This window comes from Passer montanus, unplaced genomic scaffold (assembly GCF_014805655.1).
Source record: "Passer montanus isolate IOZ18808 unplaced genomic scaffold, ASM1480565v1 scaffold1, whole genome shotgun sequence".
Classification (NCBI taxonomy): domain Eukaryota; kingdom Metazoa; phylum Chordata; class Aves; order Passeriformes; family Passeridae; genus Passer; species Passer montanus.
In genome coordinates this window covers 16,637,058-16,655,506 of record NW_024356504.1, presented here as the reverse complement: position 1 = coordinate 16,655,506, position 18,449 = coordinate 16,637,058, and the positions used below count along the sequence as shown (strand labels likewise).

Sequence of the window (18,449 nt, the reverse complement as noted above, 5' to 3'; positions counted from 1 at the left end):
GGGCCCACTTTTAGCTCACAAAATACCAGTGGCAGAGCCCAATAAGTTTACTGCACAAGACATCACATCTAAGTCAGCCTCACGACTGGAGCAAATGAGATTTAGTCTTCACTGCAAAGCTGCCACCAAAAAGCCTGCAAGCCAGTTTCATTTAGTGAATGGGCAGTACCTTCTCACAGCAGGGACACATTTTATTTTCTCTTTAGGATCAGGGACACACGCAGGTAAACAGCAGTAATGCACCTCCAGGCTGCTCCATGCCTCAGCTCACTTTAAATAAAGCTACCCCAGGGAGGGGAGGTGGTTTTGAGGTGAAATACAAAACTGAGGAACTGGGATATCGTTATCCTTCTTCATGAAGGTAAGCGCGACATGCAGAACATGATACTCCGCCTCCAGCACAGTCTGGGCTGCTCAAGACACGTTTGACATCCCCTGACAAAGATTTAAAGATTATTCAGTATCAAATGTTCACCACTGTTTTGAAGAGCTAAACAATGAATTTTCCCACTGCCTCTCCTGCTAATGATGAGCGAATAAAGAATCCCCTAGGGAATTTCCCTTCATCTGCTCACGAGTGCCACTTCGCTAGTCACATTTATCTGACAAATCTTACAGATGGCTTGGCACGAGCTTGCAACAAGCACACCATCTTTGGAGCTGGGATTGGCCGCCCGAGCCACGCGACGCTTTCTGTGGCAAACTGGGCGAGCCCACAGCAGAGCCCCATACCAGCTACTGGAGAAATATCCTGAGGAAATTTACAGCTTCACCCAGCAGCATCCCAGCAGAAGACACTGATGATGACATTTTCAACACTGCAGCTACCCCATGAGGAGTGGAGTCTCTTGGCACTCAAGAATTTGTTCTCTGACCCAGACAGAAAGATATCCTGGAAAATTACTCCCATTGAGCCCTTTTCCTGCTGTTTTTGTGCTGAATGCCTTTCTGTTAAAGATGAATTTTCCCCGTTAAAATAATGGGGAAGAGAATATAAAGACCCATCTGCAGACCACATTTTCAGAGAGGTTTTTGTTTGTTTTCCAACATTGTCTGTGAAACATTGGTTGAGTCTTTCAAGCTCTTTCCAGATGTGTATTCTCCTCGTGCTATGTACCCAACTCTAATTCTAGTTGGAAAGCTGTTTGACTCAGGCAAATGAATAGCAGGATTTTAAAACAGATACAAATAGTAAAACTAGGGCTTTGTACAATCCCATAGGTACTATAGATGGGACCGTCCAAACACAGATCCTTCTAATCCACCAAGAAAATGCCCTTAAGACCTGTTCAGAGTCAGACTTAAACCCATAAAATCCAGGAAATTCAGAGATAAGCCTGGATATCTGGACTGATATTCTGTCCTCAGTTCACCTTACTGGGTAAATGTTAATGAATGCATTTGTTTATTCCTACAGTTCTATGCAGGGAATATCAACAATCTGATATTATGGGAGGAGGTGAAATTTTTTCTTCCGTATGTGTGTGTAGGAGTTGCTCAATATAATTTATTCTGTTTCACAATAAAACTATATAGCTCCTCGATCCTTTCAGAACTACACAGGGTCTGTCTTATAAAGTTTTGGAGAAGAAGCCTCAAAGGAAAATCAGTTATTACAGGAAACAGGACTGATTTTCAGGACTCCACAATCTTGCCTTTCCATTCACACTAAGCAGGTATTCCAACATAAAACATCATCCAGATCCATCTCACAGAGGTTCTTAACCCACACCTTCACAGACAACATGGGACCAAGTTTACCAATGAAAAATGGAGGAGAAGTGGAGCACACAACACCTCTAGGAGCACTGACCCACATGTGCCTGCTGCAACAACCTGCAGGGCAGAGCTGTCACATCAAGTACAAACAGAAGAATGGCCATACCTGTCCCTCTAGCCCAGCATCAAGTCTCCTAGAGCTGCCTCCTGGAGCAAGCCAGAAAGAAGCAGAAGCCAGGGAACCACTTATGCTATTTCCCTAACATTTCTGCTAGCCTCCAGCTATTTTCAGATCAAGGTATTTCCTAAGCCAGATGTGGTTTCTAGCTACTTAGTAATCCTCTGTGCATTTCTTTACACAAACTTGTCCAGTCATCCTTTGAACTCTAATAAGCTTTTAGTCTCCACAACCACCTTTGGCAGTGAATTCCTTGTGTCCACTACCAGTTGCACAGAGAACATCTTTTTGTTTGCTTTGAGCCTGGCTGCTCCTAGTTTCATTTAATGACTTTAATTGATACACTGCCACAGAACAAACAATCCCTGCCCACCTTCTGACTTGAAGGATTCACTCCTACCCCACTAACATCTCATCTTCAAGCTGACAAGTTTCAGCCTAATCAAATTTTCCTCACAGGGAAGGTTGTGGCAATACAACTGAAGTATTAAGCCAACTATTTTTCTTTGCTTCTGAGCTCCCAGTGCACCCTTCCTACAAGGAAGTAGGTGGCAGGTTTGTCATTACTTTTATAGGTAATCTGCAAAGTGACAAAGAAGTAGACCAAAATCTCCAGGGCCTATTCTGACACTGGGGAATACAGAGCATTGAGCTTTACATAAGCATTGAGCCTTACTCCCAGTAACTTCACCAGGTATTGAACAAAGTTCACTTAGAATTTTTATTGTATGTAGCAGTCACTTTGTCAGTGATGGGTACCATGAGCAATACATAATTCAGGTCCTGCTACAGTGTGTTTGAGCTCTAGGGGTGCTCTGAGCAACATGAGTCCCAGAGTCCTGATATTCTCAATCCGGAAGCTACAACTGTGAATTCAGCTTCCAGCAGAAACATTGAATGAAACCTATGGTCACATTACCCACCAAAAGAGCATCGTACATCTTCACTACCATCAGCTGTTCTTCTCCCCCAATCTCCAAAAGACACAAAATATGAGAGAGTTTAGCCCAAGAAAAGATTTCTGCAGGATAAGAAGGCAGATGCGGCAGAGACTTTGTGAAGTCTGCTAAAGGTTTTGCTACTGCCAGCCAATTTGATGTAAAAGATATGCAGATACTATTGTGATGGGCAGCTACAAGCCCCTAAGATAAAACTCCCATTTTAACAAAATTCATCCCTGGTAAAAATGGCACTATTCCATTGAAATCAATAAGGTTGCACCTGTGAATGCCAGCTGTGAACTGAGTCCATGGTTCTCAAATGATGTAAAGTGCTTCAGGAGGAAAGATGCTATATTTAGGTGCCATATTATTGCTATGTAGACATTTTCATAACCCCTAATTATGGGGCTTTTTTTGCAAGCTCTGTAGTATTAACTGGATTGGATAAATATATAATTAGAGAGTGTTTCAACATGCACACTCTTGATGCTAGAAGCTTTATCAGCTCTTTCTTTTCTTCATGATCTGTTTTGCTTTTCTTTTAAAGCTGTTTCTATCAATTATGGCAAAATTTACTCAGAGCCCCAATAAAGGGTCACTGCAGACATCCCAGCAGAAAAGAAGAGAGCTACATTTATGTTCCAGAAAGACACCTCTGAGTTGTCATTGTATGGCAACATCCCCAGAAGCTAAGCCAATCAGAAGAATAAACCAACCAAAACAACAACAGAACAACAGCAACAAAGAACTTTTCAGAAGTTCCCTGACCCCAAATTGTTTATAGGCTAAGCATTTCTACTCCAACAGCTTCAACAGAAGATCTGCTGCCCAAATATTTGCTGGATCTCACTCCACTCTTTTGCCAGTAGACAGAAAGGAAGGACCCAAGGAGGATCTTCACATTCTGCACAGTGCCAGGGATGCACAAACAGCTTCAAAGATCTATAGATAGGATGTAGATACAGCCCTGTCTAAAAAAGTCACCACCCTAACAAATTAGTAACTTGCCCAACTGGAAAAAAGTAAGCTATCTTTTTTTACAGCACCTGATTTGTCATATTAAAAGATACCATTAACAATTAAAATCCAACTAGTCCCACAGGAGGAAAAAAAAAAAACCAACCAAAAAAAACCCCAAAAAAACCCCCAACCAACCAACCAACCAACCAACAAAACCCAACAAAAACAAGAAAAAAGTAGCACCTGAATTTTCCTTTCTAGGTGCTGAAGAAACCTGCATTACAATTTCTTGCAAACCAAAAAGAGGCCTAAAGAAATATGCTTCTTGGTTTTCTGATCAGGTATGGCCAATAAAGTGTCAGATTGTTTTAGATGTGTTTATGAAAATTTTCCTCTTGCACCAGCTTATATCCAGTGAGAATTTGAAAAGCTAAATTACAAGTATAAACACTTCAAAACAGATGTTAATAATAGAAAGAATTAAGAACATTGCTGGAGTGACACAACACGGATGCTGTATTATTAAACAAATGGCTCACAATGGTGTTATGACATGAGTCATAATGCCTGATGCTGTGAACATACTGCAGAAAAGAACAATAGCTATCACCAGCTACAGAAATGCACAGAGCACCAGGAGCCCGACTGCTGACTGATCCAAAGCAAGGGGTTTGTCTACAAGCCAACAGGATAAACTCACACCTGGTGCAAGTGGGTACAACTGAACAGAAGCTCATGGAGTAATAGCACCTTCAGCTAAGGCTCTGATATTGCACCAAAAGTACTACAGGCTTTGCTCTGTACAGTCTTGCAGTCTGCTTTTGACTGTAATTGACTGGGGAATTCCAATTTGGTAGGATTTTGAACCTGCTTTCCACAGGTGTGAATAACTGAATCTGGCCCTACATTAACATCAACAGATTTTTAAACCCAGCAAATCACAGCACACATCTGAATTGCTTTAACATTCAATATCACCTCAAGAAAGTCTACCAGAGGCAGCAAACTGGTGGCCGTCAGCACAAGGACTGATTTGGCATTCCTTTTGTTGCTTTATCCGCTAACTATGGATTGCAACTGGTGATACTGAAAAAAAAGATTACTCTAAGAGCTGGCACATCCACAAGCTTAACAGACAAAGGATGGAATCAAATCCTGGAGTGCACTTACAGCATGTGCTCCCCATAATTAAAAGTCTATTTGCGGCATGCAAAGTAGAAAAAGCTTTCATTTAGGGTAGAACTTAAACACAGCATTACTTTCCCTGCTTTATGCAGTAACCCCATTCAAGGGGATACAGTCTGGAAGCAATGTTCTCCAAGATGCACATGTCTAAATTGTCAAAGGAGGGGAGGAGAAAATGAGAACAAAGTGGAACCCACCCATAAAATGAAATATAGGACTTGATTCATTGTCACGCACTGTTAGCATAGTGATTCAACCACTGTGGTGCACAGCTAAGAGAAACAGAGCTGGTTTAAATCCTGCATCTCTGTGCCTATCACGTACTTAATAAGGAACACTCAGCATAGAGACTTAGATGGGTTCCACTCCATCCAAGTGCCACCCAAAAGCTCCCAGTATAGGAAGCATGGCCAAATGCAAGGCTGTGGTCAGGGCACTATGGTGTTCCAGCCCCTTCTCAGCTTTTGCACTGGGAACCCTGGGCAGCTGTCCTAAAGGCAGCCTCAAGGTTGCTCCAAACTGTGCTAAAGACCAAACCAGTTTCTGAACAATTTCAAAACACGAGCTGAGCAAAGTGGTTTGGTGCACTCTATTGGATGTGGAGCTGGCTGGAGCAGAGCCACATCTGAGAACAGGCTGCCTCTCTTCAGCCAGCACAAGGGCACCTACATACCACAGGCTGAATGCAAACCAAGGATGGGGCACACAAGGGGCAAGAAATCTACTCAAAATAGTCCGTAGCTACACTGCATTACTCCAATCTCTCATCAGGATCCCCAAAATAAATTTTATTACAAGGGCATTAGCATGGCAGAAGACAATTTGCTTAAATAAAGCTTTTTGTTTCTTGTCTGTGTGTTTACAGGTGCTCACCCATGCAAACATGCCACCCTGATCAAGCCAAACATACACAATGCATATAAGACATAAATAAATACTTATGAGTCACTGATAACCACCTCATAAATTATATGGTCTTATGAAGTATCACTGCTAAAGATAATGCATACAATTGGATACAAAATACACATACACAACTCTCATTAACACAGATAACATTGTTTGTTCCCTTTCACAAGAGCCCAAAGCCTTAATTTATAAGGTCCTGAATTATTTTTGATAACCTTGGAGTCCTAACAGCTGAGGATCAGTTCCAAAACCTGACCCAAAACCAGGCCATATGAGACCAAATGAGATTACAAAGTATATAGGGAATAGGATATGGCACATGGGGGTCCAAAAGTCCAAGAGCCCAGTCTGCTTCAGCTCACAGGAGCCAGATGCAGTATTATTTATAACTCTTTATCCTCAAATGGATACTGCCTTCAGCATCCAACTAACTCTCCTACCTGGCTCCTGCTGCACTGTCCAGGATCAGCTCCCCATCAGCGGGTGAGGAGCTCAGCTGTGGCTGCAGGACAGCACGGCTGCTGCAGCTCTTCCCCAGCTCCTCACAAACTCCTCTGTGGAAATGGGCATGAGCCACACCAGCCAACAAAGTGAAGAGGGGCGAGAGCAGTCCAGCAGCCTCCACTCGGGCAAAACCTAAACGCCACTTTGGTACCACTTGACTGACACAGCCCAAACACAGCGTGTTTGTTTTGCTGACACATAGGTTTAAGTTTGCTCCCCAGCCACATCTTCTTTCCCCTTGGATACAATAGTCATCTTCATAGCACTTATTATAACATATTGCAGCAATAATGTGTAATTATCCTCAAAAACAAAGCAAAAGCTCAAGATAAAAATAACAGGCACTGAGCACACTTACCAGCTGGAGGAAAGCAGTGAGGCAGCACGAGCTGCAGCCCTAAAATGGCTGTGCTGTAGCCTGATTTCAAAGGCCAGACTGCAGGAGAGCACACAGAAAGGTGAACCCTCTCCAAAAGCAGGTCCAAAATGAGAAAGAGCAGTAGTGTGCAAACTCTGTGAAGATGTCCTCTGGTAGAGCAGAGCCTCCCCTGGGCTCTGTGCACTGGCAACTGGGTTCAATGATTGCATTTGGGCCAGGGCAGAACTCCAAATGCACAGCACCTGGGAGGGCTGATCTTTTCTGAGGAGAGGTCCATCAGGTGATTATCAATCATAGCTCTCACCCTGGGTCGTCCTTGGTCTGACCTAGGGAAATCAAATCAGTTTCCTTCTTACCTGTTTTTCCTGTTTTGCTGGATGTGCTTACTTTGACTTTCATAGATTCATAGAATGGTTTGGTTTGGAAGGGATCTTAAAAATCATTTAGTTCCAACCCCTCCTGATATGGGTAGGAACATCTTCCCCTAGACCAGGTTGCTCAAAGTCCCATCAACCTGGCCTTGAACACTTCCAGGGATGAGGCACCCACAACGTCACTGGGCAACCCGTTCCAGTGCCTCACCACCCTCACTGCAAAGAATTTGTGCCTTACAGCTAATCTAAGCTTATCCTGATTCAGTTTAAAGCCATCACTCCTTGGCTCTCACTACATGCCCTCGTAAAAAGTGCCCCTCCAGCTCTCTTGTAGGCCCTTTTAGGCACTGCAAACATTCTCTTCTGCAGCCTGAACAGCCCCAGCACTCTCAGTCTGCCTTCATAGAAGACGTGCTCCAGCCCTCTGATCATTTTTGTGACCCTCCTCAGGACTCTTCCAACAAGTCCATGTCCTCTGGGGGCCCCAGAGCTGGGTGCAGCCTCCAGGCAGGGTCTCACCAGAGCGGAGTACAGGGGCAGAAAAACCTCCCTATGCCCCCAACAGATACAACAGAACCCTCTGCTTCCAAGCCCTAACAGCAATGTAGCCTGAAAGCAAATTATAGAAGGGAAGGGGAAAAAAACATTTCAATGACCAAAAAGTGGGAGTCTATGAATTTAATAAAATATTAGTTTAAAATTCTCAACAGCAGATCACAAAGACAGTAATTCTGATCCAGTATAAAAAAGCTGTACACATATCTCAGGGCTCTGATGGCTTCGAGATCTCTCAGGTCATGTGGTGTGTGTGTAAAAGCTTGACGTCTCTGCTTTGTACAGGGAAGGCTGGTTAGAGCTGCACACATTCCAGGAGGGCCTCTGTTGAATAGAATTGGCCAAATCAGATTAAAAACGCAATATCTATGGTGAAGGCTGCAAGCTGCCTGCTCAGAGATTCCACTGATGTGAACCAGAAGTTCCTTGCATGTGGTCAGGCCCTAAATTTGATACTGGAATTTAAAAACAAATTAAGATTCCCATGTAATATTGACTGCTTTTTTTTTTGCTTTTTTTTTTCCCAGAGTAAAAGATTTTACAGCATGGAATGCTATATGCAGTGGTTACATGAGTCCAAGTAATTGTACCAATTATATAATTTGATATAATTGCACTAATTACATAAACACATAATAATGAAATATAAGTTATTCCAAGAGCTAAACTGGAAGAACATTAAAGAACCTAAATCTGCTCCCACTTATTCTAGTACAAATCAGAAACAATTCCCCTGAAATCAATGAAGTTACCCAAATAAAATTGGCCCCTACTGTTACAAGCAAGCATGTAAATCCAGCTTTCAGTTCAAGGTTACTGACTGGGCAAGCAAATGAAAGCTACTGGGACATTTTTTACTGATGCAGACTGCTAATTCCTGGCCAAATTCCAGTGTATGTAGGGAGATTCATGACAAAGTTAGATGTCTTCTACTCTTGTTCTGATCTGTCACCCAGCATGTGTGGGTTCTGCTAAAACTTTTAGATGCTGATTCTAAAGGAAAAATTACTTATTTTAGAAATACTGAAAACTAAGAATCAGCTGGGCCCAACTAGGAATTCCAGAAAACCGGATTCAGGTGTGTCTTTACTCATATTGGTGCTAGCCTGAATTACATCTGCAGACTTTAGGGGAGTTGCTGTAGACTGACATCAGCATTAACAGAAACAGACTCCCCTCTCTGACAGAAATTTGTATTTCTGATCCATTTTGCAAAATGTTTTCCCACCCTTCCCAGTAGAAACCACTCCATACAAAAATTATCCTTATAAAGGATGCGTTCAGTGGGGGGGTTTCCCTCTTCTCTGGTGGCAGGGCAAGTGCAGCATTTAATTTTCAGCTGCTGAGTTCATCTCTCACAAGTGACAAAGCAAAGAAGGTGAGAGCTGGCAATTTTGGAGCAGGTGTCTATTATGTGTGGAAATACATGATGTATGCAGAGTTAATCCAAGAAGTGCTCTGTTGCATCACATCGTGACAGTCACCCTGTTCACACCGTCCCCACTAACAGCAGCGGGAGGTCCAGGGTGGGGTTTTGCCTGTGTTAGGATGTTTTAAAGGGTGAAGATTCTCCAGCTCCAGAGATTGATTCTGTCACATGACAGAAGACACTGATTTAGCATTTACAGACTCGAGTTCAAAGCCTATCAAAGACAAGAGAGAGTCACCAAGTCACCTTTGGGCGGGGGTGTATGGATAGGACCCAGCTGGTTTTTGAGGTAGAGAACCTAACCTGGCACAAAGCAATGAAACTGGATGCTCAGTTTTATAAGGATGGGAATGACAGATGGGAACACCCCAAAATTTTTGAGAAGCAGCCATCAGGCTTGGCCATCTCATTTTTCATTTTGCCTGATTTCAAAAATGCAGGAGGTGGAAGCTGCACAAAGCAGAATTGCTGCACTCCCCTGTAAAAAGCTGGCAAGGGCAGTAGCTTTGTCACATCTCTGAAAAATCAAGCCCAAACTGTCTCAGACTGGTCCCACAAAATTAAAGACTATTTAATTTTATTTTAGCCTCAGAAATCTGTGTGACAGGTTGCTGTCAGCACCAAGATACAAGAACACCTCACTGTCTGTAGCGAGAGCAGAGCAGCAGAGCTGCCCAGAGCAGCGACTCCATGCTGCAGAAAACTCCAAGCATGTTCAGTTCACATCGATTTCTAGAGTCTCACACAAAATAAAAGGACCTGGCACCTGGACAATGATCCAGCTCTTCCCACTCCCAGATGATGCCCCTCACACTATCCTGATGTTCATTGCACTTCTGTTTCTGTCCCATAAACACCATGACTCTAGCTACAAATCGGGAAGCAAAGAAGGCAGGGACAGGGGCAGAAAGCTGGGAAATACTTTTATTCCAAGAAAAGGGGTGCTTTTTGATGGCCTGTGTGAGAGGGTTCAGGATCCCGAGCTCACTTGTGGGTTTGCAGCAGGATGCAGAGCACAGTTCCTGCCCCTCGCTCCCAGCCAGCCCAGGCTGGAAGCATCCTGGCTGCCAGCAGCTCCCTGTTCCCCGGGGCTGCAGGTCCAAACCCCTCGCAGAGACACCCTGGTCTCCTCCTGAGCACAGCAGTCCCAGTGTCCCATGCAGGGTTTGGCTTTGACCCCAGGAACCAAACCCTTTCAATTAAGAATGAAACCTAACTGGAGCCAGCCTCCAGGGCCTTGCATTTCAATGGGCAAGATTTCTTAATGTATCCCATTTTTTAAAGGGCTGCCCAGTCTCATTTATGATGACAGTGTCATATTAGGGCAAACATGCCTTTAGAGTGAAGGGGGGTGTATTGGCCACCAATTTCAAGGGGAATTTATTGAACTCATCAGTAGCCCAGTTGACCCACGGAATGAAAACCAGAGAGAAGGCTGCTGAGAGGTGGAGCAGCAACAGTGAGTGGTTAGTGGCTTTGACAATCAATGTGCAGCTCAAGGTGGTGAGAAAGCTGTGAGATATTAAAAAAATTTGATCTGGAGGACAAAGTTCTGAGAAGCAGATTGTTGACACAGTCACAGCAAATTACTCTTCCAGGTCTCCTGTTTAAGCCCAGTGCTGGCTGTGAGGAGAGCTGGGCAGAGCTACACCTGAGTGTGAATTGTAACTAGAACCTATCATTAGTTGCATGATCTTGCTTCTTCAACACTTTTTGGGTTTCAGGGTCAGATCTAACATTTGCTAAGTCAACAGAGGTCCTTCTGTCAGCTTCAGCTGGCATTTGCTCAGGTCTCCAGGAGGAAGAATTTACCTGTGAAAATCAGTTAAATCAATATCTGGATATATGTGCAGCTGAGTACTTAAGTATTTCTCAACATTTTTGAGGGCCTGTTAGTAAAAGGGAGATATTTTACTAAAAATAAAAAACCCTCTTTTCTTAGTGTCAGCTAGTTTTGGGAAAAAAAATTAATCAAACTTACTATTGGTCCTTTATTCCTGGAAGTGCTTTCCACATATATATATTTTTTTACTTCTTCTGAGCAGTCAGGGAGTGACCCAGAGAAGAAGTTACATTCTTACACAGCAGGTGAACCAGGAACTTGCTGTAAATGACCTGCAGGTATGCGGAACAGCGCCGTTCCTGCGCCCAGAGCCCCTGCACTGCTGCAGAGAGAAAGAAGCAGATGCTTACATGTATAGACAGCAATAAAACTGGAGTGTAACATTTTTAGGATCGCAGCTGAGCTCTCAGACAAGGCTTTCTGCAATGACTAATACGACTACGGTCTAATGCGACAGTTCACCGTCTGCAGCCTATTCAGTCCCGAAAGTAAGCAAGTTCCTCCAGATGTTACACACTGAAAAAAAAAAAAAAAGAAAAAAAAAGCACATCCAGTTTTCAATCTTTTTTATTTATTTAAACTGTACACAAATGTAAAATACTTCAACAGCAAATCTAAGTGAAAATTGTTTGGTTTAAATTATTATGGAACAGAACCTAAAAGGAACTTTATTAAATAAACATAAAAATTGGATTTAAAGGATGCACATATTGTAATGTATTCTACAATAGTCACTTTTTTTTCACTCTACATTCCATGTGCGTATGGTATAGAAAAGACACTGAATAGAACAAACAGAATCCATTTTGTACCCTGAAACAATTGGTAGGCCTCGTGAGGGATTGCTCAGTATGACTACATGATATATGATGGCTTTGCCATCTCATAAAAATTATAACTAATATGTTGGCCTCTTTGGTTCCAAAATTTCTGTATAATACATTTAACTGTATTCATTTTTTGCTGCTATAAAAATAACATTTTTTTTCAAATGGCAGTTTTTGACTAATCATGCAACTAAATCAGTGCAAACATTAAAAGCAATCATTCGCTTTAAAAAAGAAGCAAAAGATTTAATTTCAAGTATAAAAAAATATAAAAAAGTCATATCATAAGTCCAGTTTTGTCTAGTATGGGTCAACACTTTAAATTGCATAGCTCATGCGGCACCTGTTTACCTAGATAGTGAGCAAAGATAAGTGCACTATCAAGTACCACTTTTCAAGGCATTGAAATTTGCAAGTGCTATTATACGTGCATTCAAGCAGTTTGCAAGTGCTATGCTGTATCATTATTTTCTGATCTTTATGGCCATCCTTGACACCTCCTGGTAAGGAAATTGAAAGCACTCTCCTCTCTCCTCCTTTCCAAGACTTGTAAAAATGTTCCTCGCCTGTTATTAAATGCACTGCATTTCCCAGAACGTCTCCACTCTGTCGCTGTCACTCCTCTTCAGGGTTCATTGGTTTAGCCGTGGTGGCCACTGCTTGTTTGCTCGTCCCCCACGTGACGTAGCCTTGCCGAGTCCCCCACTGAAGAACACAGATTGCAACTTTTGACTTTTTGTTCTTTGCACAGTGAGAGATGCCAACAGTCAACACAGTCCAGATATGGTATCGATTCCCTTTTCCAAGACACGGCGGGTGTAGCCAACCATGGGTTGCTAGTGGGCAGTAAAAGCATCGGATCACGCCAGCCCAGCTTGTGACTCCGCAACGGCCAGGTGTTAGAAATACAGCAGTTTCTTACATGTCTGCCCCCTTTTCTCTCTCTGTCTCTCTCTCTCCCCCCGATGGAACCACAGGATTCCTTGCTGGAAGTGCTGTAGCAAGAAGTGGGTATCTGTGATGTTTATGTTCAGATAAATTTAAATTAAGAGGAAGTGATCACCTCCCAAGGCAGGTGTCCTGCAGCTTCCTGTTAGACCTAAGAGGTGACAGTCGACTTTTTTTTTTTTTCCTTTTTAGTTTTTTTTAATTTTCTAAGTTTGGTCATTTTGACACCTGCGTGCAAGAATACGTTGTGTTCTCACAGTCTGTGCTTTTGCCTGAGCAAAGGGAGCTCATTTCGGTCTGGCTTTGCCGGCAGGCGGGGAAACAGCTGCTCAGCCGTTCACTCGTACTGGCAGGCATTTAGGTCCATCGTCACTGGTCACTGACTTTCTGTGCTCATGTCCCTTTTCTGAGCTGCCTCGTGTGTGTGTGTCTGTGTGTGTCTGTGTGTCTGAGCGCGTGTTTGTGTGCGTGCCCACATCTCGTGTGTGTGTGTGTCTTTAAGATATTTCATAGCATTAACTTATAAGTGATAGAATATATAAGTGTCCATGATCCACAAACTGCCACTGTCCTGACACCAAAGTGAAATGATTATTTTTTTCTTTTTTTTTTTTTTGTCAAACTTTTCCACAGTGACTTTCCAACACTGATGCCTGGATACACAGTGAAACTTCCTCCAACACCATCTTGTACGGGAATGTTTCTCTCTCTCTCTCCCTCTCTCTCTCTCCCCCCCCAAAACACACCTTAAATCAAGCACAACCACATTCTTCCACAATCATATTGGGAACGTCCCTTTTCACAATGTTGTATTCATCATCAAAGTACAGCATTGACATTGTGCTAAGTTTGGTTGGAATGCAACAGGAGTTCACGGTGCCCGGGTTCAGCCCCCGCATTCGGTACTGATTCACGACAGCGGTGTGAAAGGAGGAAGCCGACCCCGGGACACCGGCCAAGTAGGCCGGGCAGCTCCCTTCACAGTAATTCCCATAGTAACCTGATGGTGCTATGATCCAGTCATTCCACCCAATGAGTCTAAAGTCAATGTAAAACTGTTGCCTGCAACATAGATTGGTCCTGCCATCGCACTCCAGGCCTCTTTTCCGGATCCTGTGTTTGTTATCAGCGAGGCGGGCTTGCACCACTAAAAAAGGCCGGTGGGATTCCTCCCCGGGGTCCACATAAATTGGCAGCACTGAATACTCTTCACAGCCCTCACATTGAACATCCAAGTTCAGTCTCCTTTCTCCTCTCTCAAACAGAGCCTGGATCGCCTCTGTCATGGGAAAAGTGTGCCAACCACTTCTTTTGAGATCAACTTTCTTTTCAACCACATTCCACTTGTTGCTAGTGTCCGGGTCTTGGAAATAGACTTTGACTCTTACTTTTCGCCTGCTGCCTTTCTCTAAGACATATGGAAGCAGCTTCAAGTAAAGCCACAGGCTGGCTTGAACGACAAACAAGTTCTGGTTCCCTTCATTTGAGATGAAGAAATAGAGGCGGACTCTAGATGAGGCCAGATCGTCTGCAAGATAAGGAGAGATCAGCAAGATTAAGTCAAAAAGGAAATGTTAGCTTGTGTGCCATTCTGGATTCAGGGACAACACAGAGCACAGCAGATCGAGCGAACAGTGACGGGGCTGTGCCAGTCAGAAGGCATGCACTGCATCAGATATCCCCAATTTGCAATTAGAATTCATTGAAAAGGGGACTTCCCACAGCAGCCTTCAACATCGGGCTGTACTCGGATGTGTCAGATCCACAGACATCAGCAAGAGTTTTACAGAATATATGTTTTTTTCCAGAAAGCCAGATTTAAAGATGCTACAGCAGCACCTTGAAAAAGACCGGCATTAGGACTAGACTCTGCTATCTCATCAGTTTAAGAATAGTTTTAACTTTCAGCTACCTGCCAATTCTCATGGGGAGAGCTCTTTCAATAACCACTGAAACGCCAATGCCAAACCAGGGATTTTGTTTCGATTTGCACATATTCTCCTTGCGGTTTAAAGGAGAGGGTTCACGAGACAGAACGGAAAATATTTCAGTAATGTGCCTGCTTGTCCAACAGATCAAGCTAACCCCCACTTAGCCTGGTAGAATATCAGCTATTATTAATCTTTTCGATCTCTGCCTTTTCTCCCCAGAACGATGAGCTCCCATACGAGGCAAGGCAATGGAGCGCTTGTTCCCGCTGTAACGCCGTTATTGGCTGTTCTCAATACGCTTTTCAGCAGCACCAGAATTAAAGGAGAGAAATTGTCACAGAAAACCAAATGTCACCAAATGTCTGACATAACCCCTTATTTGTAAACAGAAGAGCCTGCTGCATGAAACATTTCGGAAATACCAGCGGCCTTCCTGCAATTTTGTAATGTAAGTCCTAACTAAATTTGGCGTAGGTGATAAATGTGCCGGCCTTTATGGCGGAGACCGTAATTCTGATTCCTGAATCAAAGCATCCCAATCGCTATTGAAAATTATTGCTGGAAAGGCATTTTCTCATCTGCCCTTATCGGTTTTGCTTCCGTCTGTACAGAGCTAAATGTAGATTTTTTTCCTGCCTTTTCCTTCCCTAAGAATCTTTAGCATTTTTGTCAATCTCTGAATGGGATTTTTTGCGTAGTCGGTGTCTTCATTTGTTACCCTAGATGCCTTTCAAATGTGCCTCCAGAGCCCATTCAGTACCTTGTAATAGTTCAGTGACAAAAATTTTCACTGTGTTTGTCTACGTTTTACAGAAAGTCAATTTTGGAAGTGTTACAAAAGACAGCGATTGACTGAATACCAAATGGAAGTACAAGCCCACCCCCAATCTCCCAACAACATCCTATTAAAAAATAATAACCCCCAAAATGTACACTAAGAAAGCCTTTCGCATGTTAGTAAATACACAACTTTTTTGCAAACTGTGGTGACAGTGACAGAAAAAGAACAGTACGGTGCTGCTGCACCGATCCACATCACTTGTGTTGTGTGAGATTGTGTGCGCTCATAAATTTTGTATGTGAATATAACAAGCATATGTATAATGCAACAGATCCCATAGATACTGTAAATGTATATGCCTTTGGTAAGTGGGAGGGTAGATAAAGAAGATGAGTGGGCAGCATACAGGATAGAAAGAGATTTATTTTGTGGACAAATGATATATAGATGCCACAAGAAGATAGAGAGAGGAAAATGAAACGAGCGATAGAGTGATGAAGGAAAGGAGAGATGGGCAGATAGACAGGAGAGAGGTAATTCACAGAGTGATGGTGTTCCAGCCAGATGTGCAAAGTTCATGGGGACAGTGGTTAAACTACTGGAAAGCTGTGCTGAAGGGATTCAGTGACACGTAACTGCAATGGCTGGACGGGACTGAGATGGCTGGTACCGTGGGGATGGAGGGCAGTTAGTAAACGGACTGACAGACAGACAGGAGACAGACACACTTGGTAGGACACCGCATGCAATGGACAAACAGACAAGGCCAATACTGAAATGAAAGCTAAATAAATGGGAAACAAACGAAAGAGAGGATGGGCAAATGCAAGCCTCGACAGACAGATGCAGGCAGTGAACCAGATGAATGTGCAGGGCAGACAGACAAGGCAAGGGATGCAAGAGATGGAGCGGGACAGGCAGAGGAGGGACAGTGGGACACGCAGGGACAGAGACAAGCCCCGGTGCAGCTGGAAGGACGGCCGGAGGGGAGCCGGGGGCACAGAGGCTGCGGAGGGATGGGGGGACAAGAGAGGGGAGTTGCAAGGCACAGCCCGGGAAGAATCCCGGGCACAGGGGCACAAGCAGGGAGGACGGGAAAGCGCGGGCAGGGCCAGAGCGAGACGGTGCGGGGCAGAGGGGACAGCGAAGGAGGCGGAGGACAAGCGGGTGAGCTGGGCGGCCAGGTGCCTGTACCAGGCAGAAGGACAGGCGGGAGGACGGGCAGGGTGCGCAGGGGGCCAGGCAAGGGCAGCCGGGGAACTGCTACGGGTCAGGCAGGCGGAAAGAGAAGGTGGGCAGGAGGACAGACAGGGCGAGAGGGAAGACTGACAGAGGTCGAGCAGGGGGAATGACAGGGGTCGAGCAGGGGGAATGACAGGGGTCGAGCAGGGGGAATGACAGACGGGGCGAGGCAGGACAGGCGGGGAGCGCGGCAGGGCAGGGGCCGCGGCGGGTCGGGCAGGGGGCGCGGGCGGCGGGGGCGCGGGGCCGGGCGGCGCCCACCTGTCTCGGCGAAGCTGATGATCTCGGAGACCGGGTCGTGGGCCGGGGGCCCGGCGCTCGCCTGCCCGTCCAGGCTGGGGATCTCCACGCGGCCGTCCTCCCGCACCTTGCCGGCGTGCAGCTTGCGCAGCGCCGTGACCATGGCCGCCTTGGGCACGGCGTGCGTGATGTTGGGCCGGTCCCGCATCTGCAGCCGGCTCAGGATGTGCCTCTTCACCGCCTCCAGGAAATCCCCGTCCACCTTGCCCGGCTCCTCGGGCCGCCGGAAGCCGCAGGAGGTGCATGTGTCCTGCGGGGAGCCGCCGGCGGGGGCCGGCGGGGTCGGGGTGGCCGCGGCGCCCAGCAGGAGCAGCCCGCAGGCCAGCAGCGCGGCCAGCACCCCCCGGCGAGCCGCCCCGTCCATGGCGGAGGAGCGGGGGGCCGAGCTGGGGGCCGCCCCGGAGCGCCGCAGGGAGCCCGTCTGCAGGCAGCGCCGCTCGGAGCGCTCCGCGGCGCGGAGGGGGCGGTGGCAGCCAAGCTGGGGGGCCGCAACCGCTCCGCGCAGGGGGGGAGCCGCGGCGGAGGGAGGGGGCGCCCGGGGAAGCGGCGTGTGCCGCCGGGGAGGCGGAGGGGGGAGGCTGCACGCGCAGGCACCGAGGGCGAAGTTGGCGGCGGGGGGGGGAACAGGCTTGGCGTGCACGGAGAGAGCCCGGCTCCACGGGGGAGGGGGACGGCAGCAGGTGAGGGGGTGGCTGCGGAGCCCGGGGAGGAGGGAGGGGGAGCGGGGAGCGAGCCGGAGGTGCGAGGGGATCCGGGGAGCAGGGGAGAGGCGGCGCCGCTCTGCCCCGGTGCCCCGCGCCGCTTCAGAGGGGCATCCCCGGGCGCAGTCGCTCGTGGTCCATCGCTCGCTTCGGCAGGTCCGGGCGGGCCGCGGAGAGGAGCTCTCTAGTCCAGCGTCATTGAGGGGGGTCAGGGAGATAAACGAAGCAGATTTATATACAATCCAATTTATAGCCTGGAAGGAGGGGGGGGGAGAAATGCCACTTGTACCCCCCCGCCCACTCCGCCCCCGCAAGACAATCCGTGGGTGCAGGTCTCTGAGCAGGTCGGCTCCGCGCCGCTCGGTTGTCCCCCTTCAGCGCCCGCTGCTTCTCAGCGTGCCATCAAAGTTGACCCGGAGCATAGCTGGGGAGGGAGCCGGGGGCGGCGGGCAGGGGGTGCGCGGCTGGCAGCTCCACTGTTGCGAGTCTTCTCCCCACACCGTCCGGCTTATTATTAGCGAGATGCTTTTATTTTCAAAGCAGCGCGGAGGGTCCGGAGTGCGGCGCGGATGCGGCGGCGGCGGCCGGGGACCCCCGCCGCGGGCAGGGCAGCGCACGCTGCGCGGCGCGGAGCGGAGAAGCGGCGCGATCCCGGCGATCCCAGGAGAAGCTGCACGGATCCACTCGGTCAGACCAGCTCTTCGGCTCGCTCCCTCGCTTGCTCTTTTAAACAATATCTCCCT

General features: G+C 46.5%; 1 protein-coding gene across 1 annotated transcript; it reads right to left on the bottom strand.

Annotated features, from left to right (window-relative positions):
• Positions 1 to 11,525: 11,525 nt before the first annotated feature.
• On the bottom strand, positions 11,526 to 18,078 carry INHBB (inhibin subunit beta B). The gene is made up of 2 exons (XM_039700813.1): positions 16,967 to 18,078; positions 11,526 to 14,279 (listed from the first exon to the last, which is right to left on the bottom strand). The coding sequence occupies exons 1-2, from the start codon at positions 17,367 to 17,369 to the stop codon at positions 13,504 to 13,506; spliced, it is 1,179 nt and encodes a 392-aa protein (XP_039556747.1). The 5' UTR covers positions 17,370 to 18,078; the 3' UTR covers positions 11,526 to 13,503.
• Positions 18,079 to 18,449: the final 371 nt, after the last annotated feature.